This window comes from Staurois parvus, unplaced genomic scaffold, assembly GCF_062004578.1.
Source record: "Staurois parvus isolate SC_StPar_1 unplaced genomic scaffold, SC_StPar_1.0 ptg000813l, whole genome shotgun sequence".
In the NCBI taxonomy this organism is placed as follows: domain Eukaryota; kingdom Metazoa; phylum Chordata; class Amphibia; order Anura; family Ranidae; genus Staurois; species Staurois parvus.
The window spans coordinates 5,666,489-5,690,804 of record NW_028318609.1 but is presented as its reverse complement, the minus strand read 5'-3'; the positions used below and the strand labels follow the sequence as shown (position 1 = coordinate 5,690,804).

General features: G+C 40.4%; 1 protein-coding gene across 1 annotated transcript in view; it reads right to left on the bottom strand.

Moving 5' to 3' along the window:
* Positions 1-787: 787 nt before the first annotated feature.
* Positions 788-24,316, bottom strand: part of OTOP2 (otopetrin 2) — a 111,873-nt gene continuing 88,344 nt past the window's right edge. Inside the window, exons 3-7 of the mRNA XM_089654921.1 lie at positions 20,631-20,767; positions 20,435-20,493; positions 13,750-13,889; positions 12,828-13,672; positions 788-7,104 (exon numbers count right to left, since the gene is read on the bottom strand). Of these exons, the coding sequence (XP_089511047.1) occupies positions 6,934-7,104; positions 12,828-13,672; positions 13,750-13,889; positions 20,435-20,493; positions 20,631-20,767 (1,352 nt within the window). The 3' untranslated portion in view covers positions 788-6,933. The remainder of the gene's footprint in view (positions 7,105-12,827; positions 13,673-13,749; positions 13,890-20,434; positions 20,494-20,630; positions 20,768-24,316) is intronic.

Genomic DNA, 24,316 nt, shown 5'->3' with positions numbered 1-24,316 from the left:
CCCAGAGTAAGGCAGCTCTGTAGTGGGATTTAAAAGAAAGAGAAGGGAAGTGCCATCTAAGTGCAGTGTTACTGTAATTATATTAAAGGTTGCTTTTAGATGGCGCTTCCCTTCTCCTCTTTCTTTTAAATCCGATCTCATTGAGCCTGGGTTCCCCAGAGATTAGCATGGACTATAATCTTGATAATGAATGTTGCACGGGACTTTGTCCAAATATAGTGTTTGACTGAGAAGATAGACCGAGTCCCATGAGATGCGGTAGGTAATAACATAAGGATGCATGCATCTCATGAAATCTAGGCAGTTGGAATGTTAGCATCAGTCATAAGTCTAACCTGATGGGAAAAGTGTATTAGTCTGAATTGGCCTTTCTTGATTAAATTACAAAATTGGGAATCTTTAGGACTGTGAGGGAATAGTGGGGATCCCAGAATGGGGCTTATAGGGCAGGGAGTTGGTGATACAGTTATCAATCTGAAGAGGGTCTTGACTATGTTGATTGTATGGTGTATTAGTGAATGAGAAGTTGTTTGCTGTGAGATCAGGGCAGGGTTTATTACCCATGGCAGACCCTCAGTTGAGGTTATTATGATATTTTAACCAAAATTCTGAAAGAAAAATAGCATGGACATAAGCAAATGTATTCTGTTATTCTGTAGGCTTTCTTTAGCCAAGAGTACTCAGACCAATAAATTGTCAACATTTATTCATTTTCTGGAGATTCTTGGCTTTTAGACTGAATTAGAAGGATGAGTAATTACATTTTTTGGATTGCAAAATACATTGGTTTCATTTTTAATATAATCTTTATTATAAAATATTTCCAGACTGGATGATGTAAAATTGACTATGTATGTATATAATGATACATGCTTGTTCATGTTTGTACAGGTTCTATTTATATACAATATGAAATTACACATCTACACATGTACACACTATAATTCACAAAGGTAAATGTATATACTTTGACATATCTACACTGAAATTTTGCACCATGCACACTTGCCCACTGGATCTTTTGGCATTAAACCAGTTAATGACCATGAAGAATCTGCTGGTAGTTTCACAGTATGCAGTCTGTGCCCTACTAGACACAGGCAAACATTACAAAACACAAAGCTTTTAATGCTAAACCCTGGGAAAAGTAAACAAAATTACACTTGCAGTGCAGGGGAGCTGGGGAAACTGCAAGGGTTGTTTTTGTCTAGGGCACCTTAAACATTTGTACTGCCCTTATTGCTCACTCCCCCAGCAGGCAGCACTTTCCTCTTCCTTTTGGGTTGTGGGTGAGCCCTCAGTAACCTCACTTACAATGCAGGACTGCTTGACTTGCATTGTACATAATGATGTCATAGTGTAATTGAGTGACAGAGTGCCAAAGAGAAGCAGAGAAGGGACCTACTGCAAGGATAGCTTTAGGTGGAAGACCAAGATCCCAGTGGCATAACAATGGGAGCCACAGTAAGTGAAAGTGTGAGAAGAAGCAGAGGCCTGTTCTGGGATATCCTGTTCAAACAGAATGCTGCTCAATGTGGCTTAAATGTGGTTATTGAAAAACAGCTGAGAAAGAAATTCAATGTGCAGAAGAAAGATGAAGCAAAATCCAGAGTTTTTGATTCACTAAAATTTAAGGCCCCAGAAGACTACGGGGTCATTCACAAAGTGCAGTGCTTTTCTCGCATGCGCAGTGGGCACCCGGCTGTGAAGCCGCATGCTGTCATAGCCGTGTGTCCACACTAAAGATGCCAGGGAGTGAAACCAGCGGTGGTGAGGACACTGCTGGACCGAGGGACAGGTAAGTGGCTGTATTTTAAAAGTCAGCAGCTACAGTTTTTGTAGCTGCTGACGTTTATTTTTTTTTTCAGCTGGAACTCCACTTTAATGTTAGGATCCAGCTAGATGTCTGGACTAGCAGCTGACTCAGCCTCTTAGTGCACTGCTGGGAGCCTAAGCCAGGTGCTCTCAATTCCCCACAGCTTGGTGCTCCAGTGAGCACTGGAGGGGCAGAGTACAGAGAGGTTACTGACAGTCACTGCTCTCTGCTCACTGAAGACAAAGAACCGAGTGATCAGTAGTGTTTGATTGCTTAGTTCTCTGTCTTAGAAGCGGCAGGGGACAGATGCAGCATCGGACCAATGTTACATCCTCCTAGGTGAGCATGCAGGTTTGATTTTTTCCCAAACTTTTCTTAGTTTTACTTGAAGTTGTTTTGTTTATCTTTATTATAATTTCTTTCACTGACATTTCTTCCAAGCAGTTCACATGTGAAAACGTGAGACCAAAATTGGTAATTTTAATGCAAAATCGTCAATCTTCAAATTCTTCTGTTCATGTCCAATGCAGAACTATGAATGGGTGGCGTTGCTTGGTATAGGGTATGTAAGAAGTGCAGTCCTATTGTAGGACCTATAGGGAACCTATTTCATAGGACAGAGTGTGGACATATTTTCTACAGATTGTTTTGGATCAAAATTAGAAATAATGTGATCTATGTCGTGTTAGTAAATGATTTTTGACTATTTTGAATATTTACCAGAATACCACAAAATCACTTTGAATTTTGCTTCCATGGTCCTAGGCAGTTTTTACTACATGCAGACCTTACTGTGGTCCCAAGTGGGTGTTTAGCAGCATCCTAGTTATTTTCTCTCTTCCTCCGCTCCTCCTAATCAGTCATTCAGGCAGGTAGCAGTGATCATGTGATCATTCTTGTAGAACCAAAGAGTGAACCAACAATGTTTGTAACGGTGGTCCTCCATATCCCTATTTGTAACGGTGGTCCTCCATATCTCTTTTTGCAAAAACTTATCTTTTAAAATGTCCTAAAAATAAAGCAATCTCTGAATCTGATGAAAATGCATGATTAAGGCTAGGTTTAAAGTGTGTAGGGTTGTCTTGTTTAGCCTGTGGAGCAAATGATAGAAATATAATAGATTCCACCACCCGCACTAGAGAGTGGATAAAGAAACCACTTGACATCTGTGACCTATTGAATAACCAGTGACAGCACCCTGATTGGATGCAGTCACTGTTTGGCTGACAGTTTTCCACCCAGCTCCTTAGATTTTTCAGTGGACGTTTTTTGAGTCGGTAGTGACTAAAGGGCACCCCACAACACAACGAACACAGTCATTGCATGTGTTAGTGAAGGTAATAGTTCTGCTTATAGCTGGTCCAAACAAACATTATTTAAACTTCTCTAAAAACTGGAGATTTACTTTAAAGTTAAACTCCAGGCAAACAGTAAAGCAAAGCTTTTTTTACCTGCCAAAAGAGGTTTTAATTCTATTCATCCAGTCCTGAGACTGGATGAATAGACAGCTCTGCCACAAAGCACAATCCTGCTTGGAAGGGGAGGGGACCTGATTGTTCCTGTGCTGCAGTTTAATTTTCACTTATAGGTCCCATTCCCACCCTGTAACTGGGCAATGAAAGGGAAAGCAGAGCAGTAATGAGCTCATCTCTCTGCTACTGTGATCTCATCTCCAATCAACGTGCTCTTTGCATTGCAACACATCTGACTTCACTCCTTGTTATACTTCTCCTTCACCTCTATGATCTCTTCTGTACAGTAGACTGCAAGTTTAGACAGTCTGAAAATTTAGTTTAGACAAATACATTTAATAATGTAAAATTTCTTTCATTATGTAGTGAAATTACTTTGGACATTTTATATCTGCCAGAATGTTTAGCTTTAAAGCAACTCTGTCTCCACCTAAATTAATTTTTTTTAAATTCTCCTTTGTAAATTAAGGCTCTTAAACAGGTCCTCCTATCACCCTGACAGAAAATGGAAATACAGGTCCTCCTATCACCCCAACAGAAAATGGAAATAATCTAATATAGTGTACATAAATAAGTACACTTACATACAGAATATCCACTGTGCTTCTCTTTCTTATTGTGCATTTTACAGGGTGCCTCTGTAAAGTCTGTATCCTTATTGCCACACCATGATTTTTAAAATTTGTTTTTAAATTAAAAAATTTAGTTTTCTCTAAACAGTTGAGTTGAATGCTCTATGCACTTCATCTCACATGTGTGCAAGATCTCGCAACTTAGGTGCAAGGTCTCCCATTAGTGACGTTGCCTTCTCAGAGGACATCTCTAAGTTTCTTCAGAGAAACAAAAGTGGACACAAGAAAGGTAAGTAAAGACAAAAAATATTCACTGAAAAAAAAAACCAGTCGCTTTTACATCAGCATGCAGAAATGCTGATGTGAATTTTAGGAAAAGGGAAAAGTCCATGTTAATATTTATGTCCCGTTGCTGCATATCTTTTCTGTCTTACTTAAGATCTTTTAATATCCAAAACTTCTGGGAGTGTCAGGTGTTTGATCATCATTTGCTCTCTGTGGTTCCAAACTTTGGCTCCTATGTCACTACAGGTCACGGGGCCAGTGGATGGAACCACAACACGTGTAGGATGACCAGGCATACAGCACACCAGGAGGTTTCGGAGGCTGAACATGCTTCTGGAATGGGGCTTCTTAGTGAAAACATGGAAGTAGGACAGGTAAGTGTTAAGAGTCTAAGTCTGCAGGCAATATATTTTAAAATGTCATTTTGATGGTGGATGAATTGATTTAGAGAAGGAGGCTGCTTTAATGGAGCTGAACTCCAGTAGCTGTGCCCAAAAAGGCAAGTAGAAGGCAAAGGATTAACTACCAGTATTCCTAGATCTGATCTTTTCACCATTACTGACTTGACGTGTCTTGTTTTGCACAGTCTGTGTGTGGAAGCAACCATCTTGGTTGAGGCAAGGTTTTTGCTTTCTCATGTCAGACCCTCCAGCAGGAAAAACAGTGACTGGTACAGTAGTGACAAATCTTAATCCAAATTTAGTGAGACTAGTCGTCAGAGGCATCAGTCTTCGATATACAGCTATGAGGCTGGAGGCACAGGAAAGCCTAGGCTCCCTTACATACTATCAGGTGCTATTTTCAGGAGGAAAATGTACATTTTCAAGAAACTGCTTAGTTGCAAATAATATGTCTTAATTTTTACAATCGTGTAAAAATCTGCACTTTTTGAGTTCAGTTCTGCTTTAAAGAGCAAACAATTAGAACAATGGTGCAAGAGGTTGTCAAAGAGGAAAAAGAGACATTGCAACCCTGTGAGGTGTGAATTCAAAAGCGGTTCCTGTGCAATTTGGTGTACTTTGGCTCCATAGAATATGCTAGCCATATCCAAAGTCATATTAAGGTCACATTATATGACTACAATGCAGCAATGCAGCCACTCAGCACAGGACCCAGAAGCTAGTGGAGATCACTGGACTAGCTGTGTCTTCTAGACTGATTTCCAGCTTCCACAGAGATCCCACAGGTATGACGTATGTACATGGTTACATAGGTATAAGCTAGACCAAAGTAACTATGAATAAAATTCTATACCTAAACTTCAGCTGGGCTCTAGTCAGCCTGAGCTCTTCTTATTATTGCTTCTCTGTTCCTTGGGTTTCACCCAAAGTTTGGATTATTGTTTACTTCAGGCTGTGGTTAAAGTGGTTGTAAAGGCTTTCTATGCATGAAGGTAAAAACCCTTCTGTGTGCGGCCAACCCCCCAGCCCCCTAATACTTACCTGAGCCCCATCGTGTTCCAGCGACGTGCACAAGAGCTTCAGTTCTCCATGGACTCTCTCTCCTTATTGGTTGCAGGAGCTATTGGCTCCCGCTGCTGTCAATCACAGCCAGTGAGACAATGAGAAGAGAGAGGGGGTGGGGCCGAGCCACATGAACACGCTGAGCAATGGCTTGGGAGCAGGCCTGCTTGGGTGCCTCCATAGCAAACTGTTTGCTCTTGAGGCATTCAGCAGGACACCGGTGAGGGACCCAAGAGGATGGGGATTGGGGCTGTTCTGTGCAAAACCAGAGCAAGGAAACAACTGCCTTTAATTTCACATTAATGAGTGTCCCTGGCAAACAGAGCTGTTAGAAACAATATTACTGAGTTATGAATACTTATTCCTCTCGGACTCTCGTTCTAAGGCTGGTTTTGTCTGTGTTTGGTAACCCTTTCTCCTTGAGTTTATTGAGCTGATCTAACCTATAAAACATTCTAAAGTGACTGGTGCCTTTCTGACCTGAGGTTTGAAATGACAGCTCACTGAGCCGCCTGGGGATCTTCCTCATTTGCCCAGGGATAAGGGGATGCTACATATTCTCATAATTTACACTGCTCTTAAATTTCTTCTTTGTGATCCAGAAAAAATTGTTCCTATAATTGTGTAATGGGAAATCCAGCACCCCATCCACAGTGATGGTACAAAAAGATAAAAAGCTCTTTCCTCTTAGGTAGTATCCAACCTTATACGTAGGTTTTCTGTGCAAAGGTGAATTACGCTTTAAGGATCATGAGCTTTGCACTGATATCTATGTGTGAAATACCATGTCTTCAGCTATTATTGGGGAGTACATACTGTAAAAATATGCAGAGACTTCATAATACACCAGACAACGTGCAAAGGTTCAGCAGGTGATAGTGATACACCAGTGCACAGATCAAGTTGATAGCACAGTAAGAGATGTACATGTCTGCTGTATAAACACAGAGAAACTGAACACTGTGAATGTTCCTCATATTAAAAAAAAATAAGTTATCCATGACATTTTCAACACTAAAATAAATCTAGGTGGAGTAGTTCGCTACTGGCAACCTTCACTTTTCTTTTCTGCATTTTTCTATATTACCCAGACTTAACAGAAAAAAACACAATAAAGCGGGTAAAGCGACTTGTCTATAAATACATTAAAATAAATATATTTAATTACAGATTGTCTAGCAGAATGTGATAAGTTGAAATATTGTCTTTTGTGTTGTCTTCAATCTTCCCCTTTGGATATTCCTATATGTTGCCTCCATTGTATAATTTGGGTGTTATGACATATTGTTTTTTATCTTTTTGTGTAGTCTTAAGTCTTTCATGAGTTAGGACATTCTAAATACTTCCAAAAGACTGGCAGCTCCATGCATGCGGTAGAAAATGCCGAAGGGAAGGCTGATATTCGTGATTATAGTCCACACTGTAGGTCCATAGAACTTCAACTCTAGATTGTTCTTTAACTGAGGGCGAGCACCAAAGGCTGGCATGAGCCAAAGCTGTGAATGGATTTATAAAAGACATAGAATCTGAATAAGTAATATACAAAAACTACATTTTAAATAAAGTAACAAATGCATAAATTATAGCATTAGGTAAGAGTATTAGTGTTATGAACTATACAGAGATCATGCTTGTTTTAATTATCCTAACCTGCCTTAGAATACTTACTGTACTTCTGATGATCCAAGGAAAAAAAACATGTAGCCAGTAACTATACAGGGAAATTCTGCCTCTTTTCCTGTGTAGCCCATAGTGCTTGCTTATAAATTCACTCCTACTTGGACACGTTAGATTACTAGCATATCTAGCATATCCTACACTGTTGGTGGCACTTGAGATTAGGATTTGAAAAGTCTATACTATGGAGATCTCAATGAGCAGCAGAATGGCAAAGTGGTTACTTGCTTTGCATCATTATGGACCTCGGTTTGACTCCTGCCACAAAAATTATCTACATGAAATGTCTGTTTTCTCTTAAATTGCTTTTTGTATTCTGACCCAAATTGGTCATATATAAATGCACTTAGACCATGTGTGCTGTGGGTTATGTCAGTACTAGATAGCATAAAACAAATGCTAAGATTATTAAGGATTCTGACAAAGAAGTAAAATCTCTTCCGAAAACAGAACACCACCAAGAAAATGAGATATCCTCTTGCCTGCAGACAAGAGTCCAGGCCTTGATCGCTTTATAGGTACTTTCTGTAAACACAGTATAAAATTTCTCTACCCTATACTCAAAACTATTTTTAGTGACATAGCTACCTCTCATTTTCTTATCCAGGACCAAGAAGCCCATATCACCCTGATCCACCTTGATATCCTCAGTCAGTTTAGGCCTCAAAGTGTCTGCATGTAAATTTGACTGTTTCGTGCCCTGTCCTACAAAACAGCAAGGCTTTGATCCAGTTTCACCTACAGCAGCCACGTTTACCTTAAAGCTAGTATGCTTACTACTTGGATGCTCCCAGGATATAAAGGCATAGTGCTATAATTGCAGAACTGAGGTGCTCACCAGCAACTCCCAGAGGTAGAGGGTTCATGTACCATATCAGATGGCTTAAAGATGCAGAAAAGGTTCAAAGTAGATACAGTATGTAGAAGGGACCAGGGCTAGTGATTGGCTTGACACCAAGTGTGCAGTGGTCCGAGCTGGCTAGCATCCAGCAGAAGCTGAGTCCAATAAAGGATCAGGGAACATTGCAAACAGTAGCATATCCATTATCCAGCCAAGCAGGAACCAAAAGAGTTACCTATATCTTGGCAAGGGTCAAGTAACTGTAGCAATTCAAAACAAGACAAGGCACAGGTACAGGAGTCAGCAAAGTTGAACAATATCACAAGTCCGGAGCCCTGGGCTTGTGATGTTTAATAAAGTGCCACTAGTCATTTAGGAAAAAAGAAGCTAGGCAGGCAAGGCTGGCCTACTGCCTAACAATAGGCACACCTACCAATAAGGACACCACCCAAGGAGAGTGCCTCTGTCAGCCAATGGAAGTGAAGAAGACAATATCTGGCAATCGATAATTAGAGAGAGAGAGACCAAAGAAGCTATTGTAGGAGCAGGAGGAGCAACAATGGCTGCAGGGAGACAGAGAGAATACCAGACACGCCTAACATTGCCAAATGTAACTTAGACAACAGAGAACAACCCTACATCCTATTTTAGACTCGTACCAAACATGCAAGCTTTAGCCATTTTTGTAAAGTATCTGACAACACAATTCAAATAATTTCCCTTTTTTATTATGCCTTCTATTTATTGATACCAAGAAGGTGTTTGACTGCCTTGACTGGGATTTCTTCTCCACTCTCCACCAGATTGGCATCAAATCCTCTCCTGAAAAAAGATTATGGCACTATAAAACAGCCCCTAGACTCAAATCTGTTTGATAGGTCTATGATCAGATCTGATTGGCATCCACAATGGAACATCACAGGGATGTCCCCTCTCTCTATTGCTTTCTAGACATGGAACATCAAGTGAGAGTGTTCCAAGCTAATCCTACTATTCAAGGCATTCAGGTAAATGGCTGATACCACAAAGTAGGCCTCTTTTTGAATGACATGCTACTTTGGATCTCAAACTCCAGACTGGTCTTCCTTACTATACAATAGAATTCCAAACATTTGGGCAACTGAGCAATTTAAGTATGAACACCCACAATTCTGTAGCCTTGAACTTCTACAGGAGGCACTATGTAAGTTGAAGGAATAGTCCTCTAATTGACACTTATGGCTCGTTTGGGAAGGTTCAGTTAAAAGGGACATACTGCCATGCTTTGTATATATTTCCCAGGCTCCCCCCATCACTACCCTTAAATCTTTCTTTGCCAGACTTAAATCTTCTTTGATGCAATACCTATGAGCTCACTTCCCACTCCACAACTTCAATATGATGTATTAATTCACCACTAACAGTCATGAAGACAAACCTAACATAGAACTACATTCATAGACTAGATATTTCATTGCAAGGATAAATTGTGGGAGACTAGTTGACTCTCCAATACCTCTCCATTAACTTCTTCTCTTGGGTTCACCCCCTTTATACCCTTTTGATCTGAATACATCTCCTCTTGGGACTGGGCTCACTGCTCAAAAATCAAGAGTCTCTTCTTACAATAGTTCATGACACCAATACTGAGAAAGCCAGCTCCCCTCAAGCCTCACCTGCTGTCCTGTGTTGGTTAATTAGGGGCTTCTCCTCAATAACCAAGGCCTTGCAAGCTTGACATCTGGGGACACTTAATACCAGTGGCTCAGCAAATAAGAACCCATGTCTAGAACACTCATGTCCCATCTAAAAACTTGTCTGACTTAATTTGCTATCTATACGCTATTCTCCTAGATCAGGGGTACACAACCTGCCTCATAAAATGATCTTTACCACCAATTCACAAAAGACAAATTCCACAAAATATTTATTTTGATGCACAAATGCAGCATTGCAACTGCGGTGTAAGAAAATAAATTCAAGATTGTATTGCGTTTGTATAAATATCTTTCTGCCTTAAAGAAAATATCTCCCGCCACTTCAGATGGGTGCCGATACTGAAAAAAAGGGACCAAGTTGCATGTCTGGTGGTCTTGCTCTCTGATATCTTCCTTTTTAGTCACAAATCCTCAGTATATACATGCAGGTCACAGACCTAAAAATTCAGATGATATCAGAAATTGCATTTTTGTCACTAATTCCTGGTCCCATCTCTTCCATGAAAAAGACCTGTTGAGCGTCTTCCTCTTGGCAGCTAGAATGGTGATTCCCTACCTTCTATTAAGGAATGAATCACCCACCTACAGGATAAAGTTCTTCCCACCTACAATGCATGAAGGAACTGATGGTGTTACTACATGACAGATTTGATCAATATATCTCCACATGGAGTACCTGGATTGCTTCCATGAGCTCTGTACAATATAAGGAATGTACATCCTGTAATATAAAATACTTAGTGACTGGAAACAACTGTAGTCCTACTCATATGGACATTCATGCTCCTTGCTCCACTCAGCCTACCTTCCCTCTCCTTTAAGTCCCAATTACACCTCATCTGCCCACTTTTCCTCTCCTGTTGTCATCTTTCTTTTTTTCTAGTACTAGGGCAAGCTAAATGTCCACACAACATAACTACATATTCCCTAATCACAAAATGCTGTACCAAACTTCTCTTCTCCTTTCCTCTGACTGCCACATGGGCTTTGGAGCACTGAAACAATTGGCCTGTTGCTCATTGTTGACTATCAATTGTATCTTCGTTTATTTACAATTTCTTTTTTGTCTAATACACTTTTACTATTAAAAAGACAATCACTAAGGCCACTGTTTTGGAAGAGAACAATTAAATCTAATTTTACAACCATGGTAAGAAATAAGTTAACTAATGTTTACACTGGACTACATTAAGCTACCTATAGAAACACTTATGGTTGAGTTCCCCACTGCTGCCTAGATTTAAATCGAAGTGCTTCTGGATGTGGAGAACATATAGCACATCCCCTGACCTCCCCAGAGCACTTGGTGCCTGATCAGACAAAGGCCCAAGCACAAGAAGCATGCCTAACCATGTGTACATTATGACCATAATAGGATTCAGTTCCATTAGAGCTCTAAGGACTTACACCTGCATTGCTCTTTGAAGAACGGCATACAGTGGATCACTTTTCACAGAACGGTGCTGTACAGCTGACAGCCATTAGGTGTTACTACTGCCTGCTGAATGCCTTCTTTTCTTTTCACATCCAAACTGGCTTTTTGAATAAGACTACTGTGTCACAACTGCAAGGCTAACATTTGTCATGTGGTTGCAGGACAGCCCCATTTACTCAACCACATATTTTTACTGCCCTCAAGCTCAAGTGTAAACTAAACCAAAGGGTCATTTTGGGCAAGAGAGTGTCTGGAAGGGTAGTTAGGGGGGTAGTTGTTTTTTTTGCACCCAGTTGTACTTTAAAGGGGCTGTATTGTCTATATTTTTACTGTGTTGTATTTTCATGTCCTGGCTGTTCTTTTCTTATACGTCATTAAGTGATTCTAATTTCATCTTCTGCCATTGATCTGATCACACCCAGCTGAATGATCAAAGGAGAGACACACCTCTCACCATCTTTTCTTCATACAGCGGAGTGGAATATACTCATCCAACAGTGTTAAGGAAACTTCCTGTGTTTAAAGCCTTTTTTTGAAATGAATATTTAAGTAATCCTATACAAGTATAGAAAATAGTGACATAAGGGCCAGTTCACACCACGCCCACATCTGAATCGCAAAGAAATGTACTGTGCATTCTTGTGCAACTCACATGCGGTTCTGTGTGATGTGATTTTAGCCCATTCATTTTGAATGGGCTGAAATTACACCACACCAAAAAGTAGAGTATGTACTACTTTTTAAAAGTAACCAATTCTTTTTTGTACCAATTCTTTTTTGTAACCAATTCGCATGGTACAAAAGTACCATGCGATCCAGTGCCGGCAAACGCACTACGTTTGTGACCTGTATTTTTGGGGTGTCGTTAAATTTGTATTGACACCCACAGATGTAGTGTGTTTTGCATATGGTTTGCAATTCAGATGCGTGAACTAGCCCTTAAAGCTCAGTTTATAAAATTATACATAATTTAAATACATTTAGCAAAATCATTTTTTCTGATCTAACCGATCTAGTCAATCACAGTGCACTGGCAGTCCTAACAGATGTAACACTCAATACTTGCTAACATTATCTAGTTATTAATGTGTATGTATTGCCAAAAAGTGTGTGTATATTCTGGATGGTGTAGGGAAGGAATAGGCTCTCAATTGTTTTTAAATATGTAGATATATTTTTGCATTTTCCAACTGTAACTAGAACAGGAGGTGTGGGGAATCCTTTTCAGATGACAACTGACTAACAGGGGAATTCTGCTAAATTTATAGATATTTCTTCTTATTTCATGCAGCATACTTGGGTTAGGAAAGTAAGGAAAATCTCCCCAATGGGAGGAAATAGACAGCAAAAAATAAACTGATTGGAATTTATCCCTTCTTTACAATATTCAAAACTGAAACATTTGGGCTATACATACACTTTAAAGCACTGTATAGACTAAACATTTGCAGAAGTTTAGAACAGAACTTAGATGCATCGTCTCAGATAACATTCTACAAAATGGTTGTCAATTTACCAGCAATGGTATAAATATTTTAAGTTAGAAAAATTAAGTTTATGAGCACTTACTATAACATTGCATAGCAGTAGAAAAAGAGATATTTCCTGAACAAGTCTTCTTTTCAAATTCCATGGGTGATTTTCTGCATTGTGCATTGTATTCTCAGTATTGTTTGTTACAGGTAATGTGGATTCCTGAGATACTCTATCAGGCAGTGTAGGAGCTACCGCCTCATTTGAGTAAATAAGTTCTTTTGGTAGTTCCTCAGCCTCATCCAGGAATGGCTCTCGATGAAGTCCTTCAATAATAAAGGTATTCTGTAGTGTAAGTTGTACAATCATAAGGAGGGAGTAAACAAGATTCAAAACATTGAGCAGCTCCCCTGGAGAGGTGGCCACCATCGCTACAATGGAATAGTAAGATATACAATACTGGCCCAATGCTGCACCAAGGAGCAAAGCAACATCTAAAGTACGTGTTGGATTCTTATGGGCATCTATATGTCTTTTGTCAAATCTGTATATAACTGACCCAGCGAGTGAGCCCATGGACATAAAGCTGAGGACCACAATATTAAATGAATAGAACATAATATGGGCCTTGTAGCTTTTATCTGCTAGATTTACTTTAACCTTGTATGTAACAAGAGCCACAATTCCACCAAGAAGGACTATGCATCCCATGATAAGGCCAACAAAAATACTGTGAAAGCAGAAGCAAGGGCTAAGGCGACGGTGGCAAGGCATGGTGTCATCCATCTGACGTCCTACGTTCTTCCACATAACATATGTCATTGCTGAAGCAAACAGGCTGTACTCTATGTTGAATGGATAAAGGTAGTAATATCCTGTCTGAAAGATGTGGCACAAATGATTACTGCAGCGGCAGGTATGGCCATGTGCTCCTCCAGAATCTACAAAAGAATTGCAAGTCAATATAATGGTGAAAACAGTTTCTGCAATTAGTTTCCCCATTATAGTTGCTTCATACCTTTGTGTTCATGGTATCCATTTGTGCTGGACAACACCTTTAAGTCATCCTCCAAATCTCGAGTCTGGTGAACAGACTCATCTGTTACTGCAGCCATCCAGATACTGAGGTTAGTTATAAGGACCAACATGAGACCATATCTGTAGTAAAGCATTTTTAACATAACATATTAGTTCCTCTAGCGTCTTAATCAACATCATCATATCTTGTATCACTTCTATCATCAAATTTAATCCACAATGCCTATTCGGAGACAAGGGTAGAAAGGTGAACACACCAGTGAAGGCTTTCCTCCTTATAAATAGTCATGGGGTTGATTCACTAAAGGCAAATAGACATTGCACTTTGAAAGTGCAGGTTCACTCATTTTTCCCAAGAGCTAAGTGAATGTAATAAAACTTCACTTTGAAAAGAATATCCGATCAGGTGCAAAGAAAATAAACAGAATTTTTGCTTGCATGTGATTGGATGATGGAAATCAACAGAGCTTCACCGCATTTACCAAGCTCTGGGGAAAATAAATACACTTGCACAGTGCTCAGTCTATTTGTCATTAGTAAATCAACTCCATGGATTCAAATTCATTATAAAGATGTAAAGTGTTACTAAACCCACAACAGTAAAATCAGTCTGTATATGCAGTAAAACATGCTTGATATACTCACTGTGCAACCTAAGGGGGTAATCCTCCACATTGTGTAAAAAGGATGCTTGAGCCTGTCTTTTCTGATCCTCCCCTTCTTCCACAGTGCCAATCCATCTGCTGATAGCACAGAGCATTGGGGGCAAGCAGCACATGCTCAGTTTGGTGTGTATTGTTAGAGATATTTGTTTACTTGGGAGAGTGCATGTGTTCAGCACAGGGCCAATCAGCACTGTCCAGAGAGAGGGTCAGGGGTCCTGCAGCCTCATAGGACAGTTAGAGGAGAATGAAAATTCCTCCTACAAGCTGTAACCAGTGCTCTGCTGCACATTGATAGAAGTCAAAAGACTGCTCTAACTGCTGATGAGAAAAGGTATTTAGCAGTTTATATTTACTAAAATAATTGCATTTCCATGTTCTGTGTACTGTGGGAGACCAGATATAGTGAATGCAGGGTCCTGGGTTTAGTAACACTCTTTTTTATCAAAAGTCAGTGACAAAATTATCAGCTTGATCACCCTTCATGTTAGAACACAGCAGACCAAACTGAATGCAAAAGTAGCTCATAATGATCTGCAAAACCTCCTAATGGAATCACATCCTAAACAGCATTAAACCAAAGACTTTTAGCGCCATTGTAAAATTACCATGTCTTAAAACAGGCCTTACTGCATATTGTTAAAAACAGTTAATGGAATACACATTTGAGTCTAGTGTTCATTTTAATTACCAAAACCACATCTTTTCATATTCTTTAAATCCTGGTATGATAAAATTACATTCATAGCAAGCATTCACCCAAATGAATAAGAAAATAACAATAAGTTTGATATCACACATGCCATATTGTACAGCAGGCAGGTTGGGCATATTGCATCTCTCAAGGAGAGTGATCATAAGAACAATATCAAATCGACTGCTATCAAATCAGGATTTCATGCTATGTAATTATACATTGGTTGTTGGATTGTGAAGCAAGGTAATTGGAAATATCAATGCATTTAGAAAACTGTGGAAGGATCCACTTGAAAAAAATAAATGTTTCACAGCACTCCTACCTTCCACCCCTCAGCTCTGTTGATTGGGTGAGGACTGGTTCAATAGCACCCTCTAGAGAAGGGGTATTGAATTAAAATTTATGGGGGTCCAGTCAGTAAAATGTTTTTCCAGTAGAGGTTTGAATCTTATGTGTGTGCAATGATTCAGATACGTCACATCACAGTCCCCCTTTACATCACAGTTCTCCACTTTACATCAGTGTCCTCAGTCCCCCTTCACATCACAGTACCTTCTTTATATCACAGACCCCAATCACATCTCAGCTCCCCTTTTACATCAGTGCTCTCCGTCCCCTTTACACACCACAGTCTCCTTCATGTCACAGTCCCTTTCCCCTTCAAATCAAAGCTCCCCCTTTACATCACAGCTCCCCTTAACATCTGTGTCCTCAGTGCCCCCTTCACATCACAATTCCACCTTTACAGCAGTGTCCACAGTCCCCTCTACACATCACAGTTCCCCCACCTTTTACAGCACAGTCTCCTTCATGTCGCAGTCCCTTTCCTATTCACATCAAAGTTCCCCCCCTTTACATCACAGCTCCCCTTAACATCTGTGTCCTCAGTGCCCCCTTCACATTACAATTCCACCTTTACAGCAGTGTGCTCAGTCCCCACTTCACATTACAGTTCTCCTTTACAACACTGCTTCTCCCCCCCCCCTTTATGTCAGTGTCTTCAGCCCCCCACCCCCATCACACTACAATCCCCTTTTACATCAGTGTCCTCAGTCCTCCCTTCACATCACAGTCTCTTCACCTCCTTTACATCACAGACCCCCTTCACATCAGTGTTCTCCCCCTTTACATACAACCCTCTTCTCATCACAGTCCCCCCATCCCCTCCCTTACATCACATTCTCCCCCTCACATATCACATTGCCCCTTCACATCACAGCCTTCCCTCTACATCGGTGTCCTAACTTACACAGCAGAGCAGAGGGTGGGAGGTGCAGCATGTCTAGATGGAGGGCAGGAGCTGATGAACTTTTTATGTTACCAAGCAGATGAATGACAACCCCATGGTCTGATCTTAGTGGTGTGGCTGCAGTCCAGATAGGACTGTCACTTGGTTTGGGTCCAAACCATGGTCTACTATTTAGTGACCCTACTCTAGGGGGTCCACAAAAAGCTGCTGCAATTGGCAGCTGTGACCTCTGATTTTTTCTAAATTGATAAGCGTGATTCATGATAACCAATGACGTTTTTACATCAAACTGGACACCAGGCAACCTTTTTCACATTTCCACATTTAATCCTCTTTATTTTGCTGTTGCTTATTGGCTATTTTTTATATTTTTTGCTGTAATTTTTTTCTTACACAGTTTTTTCCTTTTCTTTCATTATAACATTATTTAAACATTGTTAGGCTGAATCTCTTGTTGCTTTGAAAAGTGCTACCATATTTTAAATTGTTACCTTCCTGTCTGTATGGCAGTGAGTGCCACAGACATTTCCTGAAATAATTCTTACAGCAGATATGACAAATTGTGCAAGCTTCCATTAAAACATGCAGTGGCAGCTACAATTGTTGTGTGAAGGGATAAATATGCAGTCAAATGATCCCAGTGATGATCATGCCCAGTCTCCCTGCACTTTGGCTGTTGTCTCATGAGCTATATAAACTGTGCAGGATGAGGCTGACACAGTGCCATTGCCACAGAAAGAATAATAATTCAAAGAACAGCAATTTCTTTTTATGAGAGGGTGAGCAAAACCTTGGACAGAGGGATGGCGGTGGATGTGGTATACTTGGATTTTGCAAAAGCGTTTGACACAGTTCCCCCACACACGGCTAATGTGTAAGGTAAAGTCTACAGGCTTGGAAACATTTGTATGTAAATGGAGGGAAAACTGGCTAAAAGATCGTATTCAAAGAGTAGTGGTTAATGATTCATACTCTGAATGGTCTAGGGTCGTCAGTGGTGTACCCCGGGGTTCAGTGTTTGGACCCTTACTTTTTAATATATTTATAAATGATATAGGGTCTGGGATTAAAAATCCTAATTCAGTCTTTTCAGATGACATCAAGCTGTGCAGTAGAATAATGTCTTTAAAGGATGTCTTCAATTTACAAGCCGACCTCAATGCACTGTTTAATTGGGCAACTGTGGCAAATGAGGTTTAAATGTAAGGTTATGCACTTGGGGGCTAAGAATATGCATGCATCATACATACTAGGGGGGAGAACAACTGGGGGAATCAATGGTGGAGAAGGATCTGGGAGTTCTGGTAGATCACAAGCTGAATAATGGCATGCAATGCCAAGCTGCGTTTTCTAAAGCGAGCAAAATCCTCTCTTGTATTAAAAGAGGTATAGACTCCAAAGAGAGAGATATGATATTACCCCTGTACAAATCATTAGTAACACCTCATCTGGAATATGCAGTTCAGTTTTGGGCACCAATTCACAAAAACAACATTGGGGAACTGGAGAAAGTACAGAGAAGGGCAACCAAACTGTTAAGAGGCATGGAGGAGCTCAGCTATGAGGAAAGATTAGAGGAACTGAATTTATTCTCTCTTAAGAAGAGGAGATTAAGGGGGGATATGATCAACATGTATAAATACATCAGTGGTTCATATAGTGAACTCGGTGTAGAGTTATACACTCTGAGGTCATCACAGCGGACAAGGGGGCACTCTATACGTCTGGAGGAAAAGAAATTTAATCTCCAAACACGGAAAGGTTTCTTCACAGTGAGAGCTGTGATAATGTGGAACAGACTCCATCAAGAGTTGGTTCTGGCCAGCTCAGTGAATTGCTTCAAAAAAGGCCTGAATTCCTTCTTGGATACACAGAATATAACTGGATACTAACATTTATAGGTAAAGTTGATTCAGGGAATATCCGATTGCCTCTCGGGGGATCAGGAAGGATTTTTTTTCCCAGCAGGTGAAAATTGGATCATGCTTTGCTGTGTTTTTTTTGCCTTCCTCTGGATCAACTGTGGGCATAGGATTATAACATTTTTATTTTTTTTAATGGTTGAACTGGATGGACTTTTGTCTTTTTTAAGCAGACTAACTATGTAACTATGTATGTAAACCCTAAAAATACATTTCTGTACTTAGCTGCCACTCCAATGATATATCAATTATTATTTTGCAGTCTAAGATAGGAACTAGGAAGGCTCCCTATGATAACACAAGAAGAGGGCACAGGACAACTTTAAACTTCTGACGTGATCAACGGGTAATTTTTTATGCTTTTATCAAAGCAGATTTAACAACATGCATGCAATGGTATATATAACAGACCAAAGGAGCGAATACACTAAGTTTGCCTAGAATTCTTCAATTGGAAGCTTCACCTGGATACACCCAACTACTGTACATGACCTAGTTCTAATAATTCAACGCTTTTCAACACAAGGAATCAGAGGGCCCTGCTCATTCTACTTTAACTGATATAACAGCAGTGGCAGGAGTATCAAAACTGAATGTACACTGCTCAAAAAAAAGAAAAAAAAATTAAAGGAATGCTTTTTAATCAAAGTACAGCACCAAGTAAATTAAACCACTGGGATATTGATCTGGTCAGTTAAGTAGCAGAGGGGGTTGTTAATCAGTTTTAGCTGGTTTGGTGTTAATGAAATTAACAACAGGTGCACTAGATGGGCAACAATGAGACAACCCCAAAACAGAAAAGGGTTTTACAGGTGGAGGCCACTAACATTTTTTCCCTACTCATCGTTTTTGACTGTTTTTCACTAGTTTTGCATTTGGCTAGGGTCAGTGTCACTACTGGTAGCATGAGGCAGTCCAACTTCTCCCAGCACAGTCTCAAGAGCATGGAGCAGATTCCAGGAGACAGGCAGTTACTTTAGGAGAGCTGGACAGGGCTGTAGAAGGTCCTTAACCCATCAGCAGGACTGGTATCTGCTCCTTTGTCAAGGAGGAACAGGATGAACACTGCCAGAACCCTACAAAATGACTTCCACCAGGCCACTAGTGTGAATGTCATTGACCAAACAATCAGAAACAGGCTTCATGAGGGTGGCCTGAGGGCCCGACGTCTCCTAGTGGGCCCTGTGCTCACTGCTCGGCACCATAGAGCTCGATTGGCATTTGCCACCGAACACCAGAATTGTCAGGTCCACCACTGGCGCTCTGTGGTTTTCAAGGAAGAGAGCAGGTTCACCCTGAACACGTGACATATGTGAAAGGGTATGGAGAAGCCGTGGAGAATGTTATGCTGCCTGTAACATTGTTCAGCATGGCCATTTTAGTGGTGGGTCAGTGATAGTCTGGGGAGGCATATCCATGGGGGGATGCACAGACCTCTACAGGCTAGACAATGGCTCCCTGACTGCCATTGGGTATCGGGATGAAATCTTTGGACCCATTGTCAGACCCTACGCTGGTGCAGTGGGTCCTGGGTTCCTCCTGGTGCACGACAATGCCCGGCCTCATGTGGTGAGAGTATGCAGGCAGTTCCTGGAGGATGAAGTAATTGATGACATTAAATGGCATCCACGCTTGCCTGACCTCAGTCCAATAGAACACCTCTGGGATATCATGTTTTGGTCCATCCGAAGCCACCAGGTTGCAGCTCAGACTGTTCAGGAGCTCAGTGATGCCCTGGTCCAGATCTGGAAATACCCCAGGACACCATCTGTCATCTCATTAGCAGCATGCCCCAATGTTGTCGGGCATGCATACAAGCACATGGGGGCCATACAAACTACTGAGTACTATTTTGAGTTGCTGCAATGAAATTTCAGCAAAATAAACTAGCCTGCTGCATCATTTTATCACTTTGATTTTCGGGGTCTCTTTGAATTCAGTCCTCTGTAGGTTGATAATTTTCATTTCCATCAAATGATGGGGCATCCTTATGTTCCTAACACATTACCCAGTCCACATCAGTATAGATATCCAGCATGATATTTTTCCCCATTGAGATCTGATGTGTTTTCAAAGTGTTCCTTTAATTTTTTTGAGCAGTGTATTATGGATATCTCATCAGATGATAGCTTTACCTGGAAATATTGGTGTGAATCTGAACACAGTGTTTGCTGGACACCCAGAGGAAATATGTCTGAAAGATAAAATAGAATGTATATTATTAAGCATACGTGAAGGATTTTTGGAGATAGTGAAAAAATTGTTTGAACGAGAAGAAAAAAACATAGATAATGCAAGACAAGGTGAAGTATGGCTTCTTAAGATTTTTACCTGGAGGATGATGAATGCGCTCTGCACCATGGGGTGAATTAGTTTAATTGGTGATTCGCAATCAATGTAGCTTATGTAATATCCAATCTTAAATACATCTAAAACTAGACTGCAGATCCCAAAAAACACCAGGCCACCTGTGAAAAGAGGGGAGAATCAATGACTCCTATGCTGTTACACAGTTAATATTTATGTTAATGTACATGAGAGTTCATATAGTTTATTCTTTGTACCATTTCCTATGGATATTTCTATAATTAGTAGTGCTGCCATCCAGTGGTCTTATTTGGTAATGCATTTGTTTTTCATGTTGCCTCCCTGAGATCTATGACACAATTCCTTTGTATATGAAGCTCCTCCCTTCTTCTTGAGTTCAGCACTTCCTGTGTCATGGAGGCAGCTAACAGACCACATGTAACAGGGACACATGTATTCTGCATAGTACGCTACAGAAAGTATCATCTTTTGACCGCATAATACTGGAAACCATTCATTCTGCTGTATCCTGTTGTCACATGTACAGAATAAAGCAACTTCTGGATGAACACAGTATTGGTGAGTTCAAGCTATCTGATAAGGATTGTCCACAGTGATTATATCTGCTTATACAGGCTAGGCAGAGAGTCTGAGTCAGAATAACTCCAGTGGAATTTGTTTAATGTCAAAGACCTCAATTACATTTTAGTTAATCAAAGGGTAGAATGGGACACTTTTAAGCAGATGCCCTTAGTACATTGAACACAAATGCTCATTAAAATGTATGTATAACCAAAACATACAAGTCTGCACGAATATACAATATTTCAGTCATTTTACAATATACAGCAACAGTATAGTTTTTCAGAAATGCTATGCCTTATTTTATTGCTGATCACCTGGTCGTGGTGTCTGCTGGGGAAAAAAAATGTGCTCATTCACCAATCCTGGCGAATCACATGGTTTACTTTGTTTCTTAGAACTTTATTGGCATGACACAATTGACATTTCATTAAGTTCAAAAAGAACAAAGTAAAAAACAAAGCAGTGTTGCGATGTGGTAGTTTGCATCGCAATCAGCTGCACTGAAAACTTTGTAGGAAGTCACAAGCTGACAGGTTGTAGCAGGGGGCTGATCTTTGTCAGACACAGGTTCCAGGCTTTACACAGCTCTATCAGTTGTAAACCAGCATCTCATCCAGGAAGTTGAGTTTGAGGCCTCGGCGGCGTGACGTCAATGCGGCAAGGCTCCTCCCTGACGTGTTTTGTGCGAAAGCACGTTATCAAAGGGATACTGTGCTTTATTTTTTTGCTAATGTGCTTTCGCACAAAACACATCAGGGAGGAGCCTTGCAGCATTGACATCACGCCGCCAAGGCCACATGGAAGGTCGGCAGCCATCTTTGAGCCTGTAAGCATTCATCTTTCATTATTCATGACTTGGATCTAATTTTATGCTGAAACCTTTAATAAAAATTACTACAATATCCAATACTTTCGTTTTGTGGCTTGTGTATAAGCCATTCAAAGTGGATTTATATCCTTTGGGTAACATATTCCTGTGGTGGAGATACATGAGAGGAGCTGTCTTCATGTGCTGTGAGGGACCGATTTGTGAGGTCTGTAGTGCTTTTCCTGTGTGATGAATGTGTACCAGTGGAGCCCCCTGTCCCCGCCTGAGCCCTGATGTACACTAAGGATTCTTTGGATATACGTAAATTCATGCGCATTATCATTGCGCTTCTGGTGAGTGCAAGCATACTACAAATCCTTATCACGGAAGTCACGTGCACGGAAATTTATGGATCACTTTTGGACTCTTTTATGTTTATGTATTTCAGGATGCATTCATCAATTATTTATTGATTTATTACTTCTATGTGAAACTTTTCACCATTGCCACTATTGCATTAATCATTCACATATTATTTCATCAATATTTTACGACACACTTTATATTTGCTGTGAGCACGTTTTAGCACAAGCATTTTGCGCCTCACTTTATGCATTTGTCACTTTCATCATTTAGCTCTGCATTTTATATTGATTAATTTAGCTGTGTGTTTCTTGTTACTACCATAACCTACCACCAAAGAACAACCCAAAATAACTTTTCAGCTTTTGACAATTGCAACAATACCCTATATGTGTATGTTATTTGTTGTCTGTACCCATAGTACAGCCCAGGAACAATAGTGCACATTTTTTTTGTTTATTTTTACGTAAAACACACTGACACCAATTTAAAAAAAAAAATTATTGATCTTGACCTTTAACCCTGACCTTGACCCAACCACTAACCCTGGCACTGAACTAGATCCAACCTTGATCTAGGTTTTTTTTTTTTTATTTTTTAATATTTATTTATTTATTTTTTTAACAGTTTTTTTTTCTCTATGCAAGGAGTTAGAGAGATACAATGTATCTCTCTCCTACATTCATAGAGAAAAAAAAAAAGGTGGGGGAAGACTATACAGTGGCTGATCATTGTGATAGCCAGTTAGAGACTATCACAGCTATCACGTGACCTGGAATCGGGAGGTCCCAACCATTAGAACGGGACCCGGGGCTCTCAATGACACTCGGGTCTTTCTGCTTGGAGAGCGCTGTGTGGGGCGCTCCCAGCACAAAGACAGGTATGTTATTTGTTGTTTGCACCTGTACTACAGCCCAGAAATGATAGTGCACAATTTGTTTTTTCTACCTAAAACACACTGACACTAACTGACACTGATAGCAATTAAAAAAAAAAAATAAATCCTGACCTTTGACTTTGACCTTGACTTTTGACCCTGACCTTGACGCAAACTAACCCTGGCACTGAACTAGATCAAACCTATGTCTAGGAATTTTTTCTTTATTGTTTAATATTTATTTATCTTTTTTTTTAACAAACAGTTGTTTTTCTTTTTTTTTTTCTCTATGCAAGGAGAGAGAGGAGAGATACAATGTATCTCTCTCCTCCATTTAGAGAGAGAGAAAAAACAAGGGGGGCGGGCTGTACAGTGATTGATCACTGTGGTAGCCAATCAGAGGCTATCACAGTGATCATGTGACCCAGAATCGGGATTCTCAGGTCCGATCATTAGAACGGGACCCGGGGATCTCAGTGACACCGCGGTCTTTGTGCTGGGAGCGCTTTGTGTAGTGCACTCCTAGCACAAAGACAAGCATGGAAACATGCGGCCCCACAAAAAAAAGCCCAGTTCTGTGAGGCCGCATATTTGTGTGACATCAGCGTCAAGGGATTAATGTATACATTGCTTGAAAATGGGAAAGAGGAAAAGGGTTTCTCATGTAGGTTTTTGGTGTATAAGAATATCCACTGAAAGATAACTCCACTGCTGTAAATAGTACCTTCTAGCAAAAGACAATTGCATTCATTAAGCCAAAGCCAACTCTGGCCAGGATTTGTATTTTCCCAGAATTAACCACTCATTTTCATATGTGGAAGCTCTCAAGATTTCAGACAAAAACTCCAGCTAATCCAAAACATTACTGGATCTCTGGCAGTTCCATGTAGTAAAGGGAAGGACTTGGTGGGGTAGTGATGTCATCATCACAACTCCAATCATGTAGTGGCCGGGAGGGCAGGAAAGGGCTGTAGAGGAAGAGATAGCTGGGAGGGGGTGCAGGCTATATAGAAACTACAGCATGCTGTTGGACTGTACATCTGAAGTAAAGGTAATGAGCAGGGGGGGACTGACCAT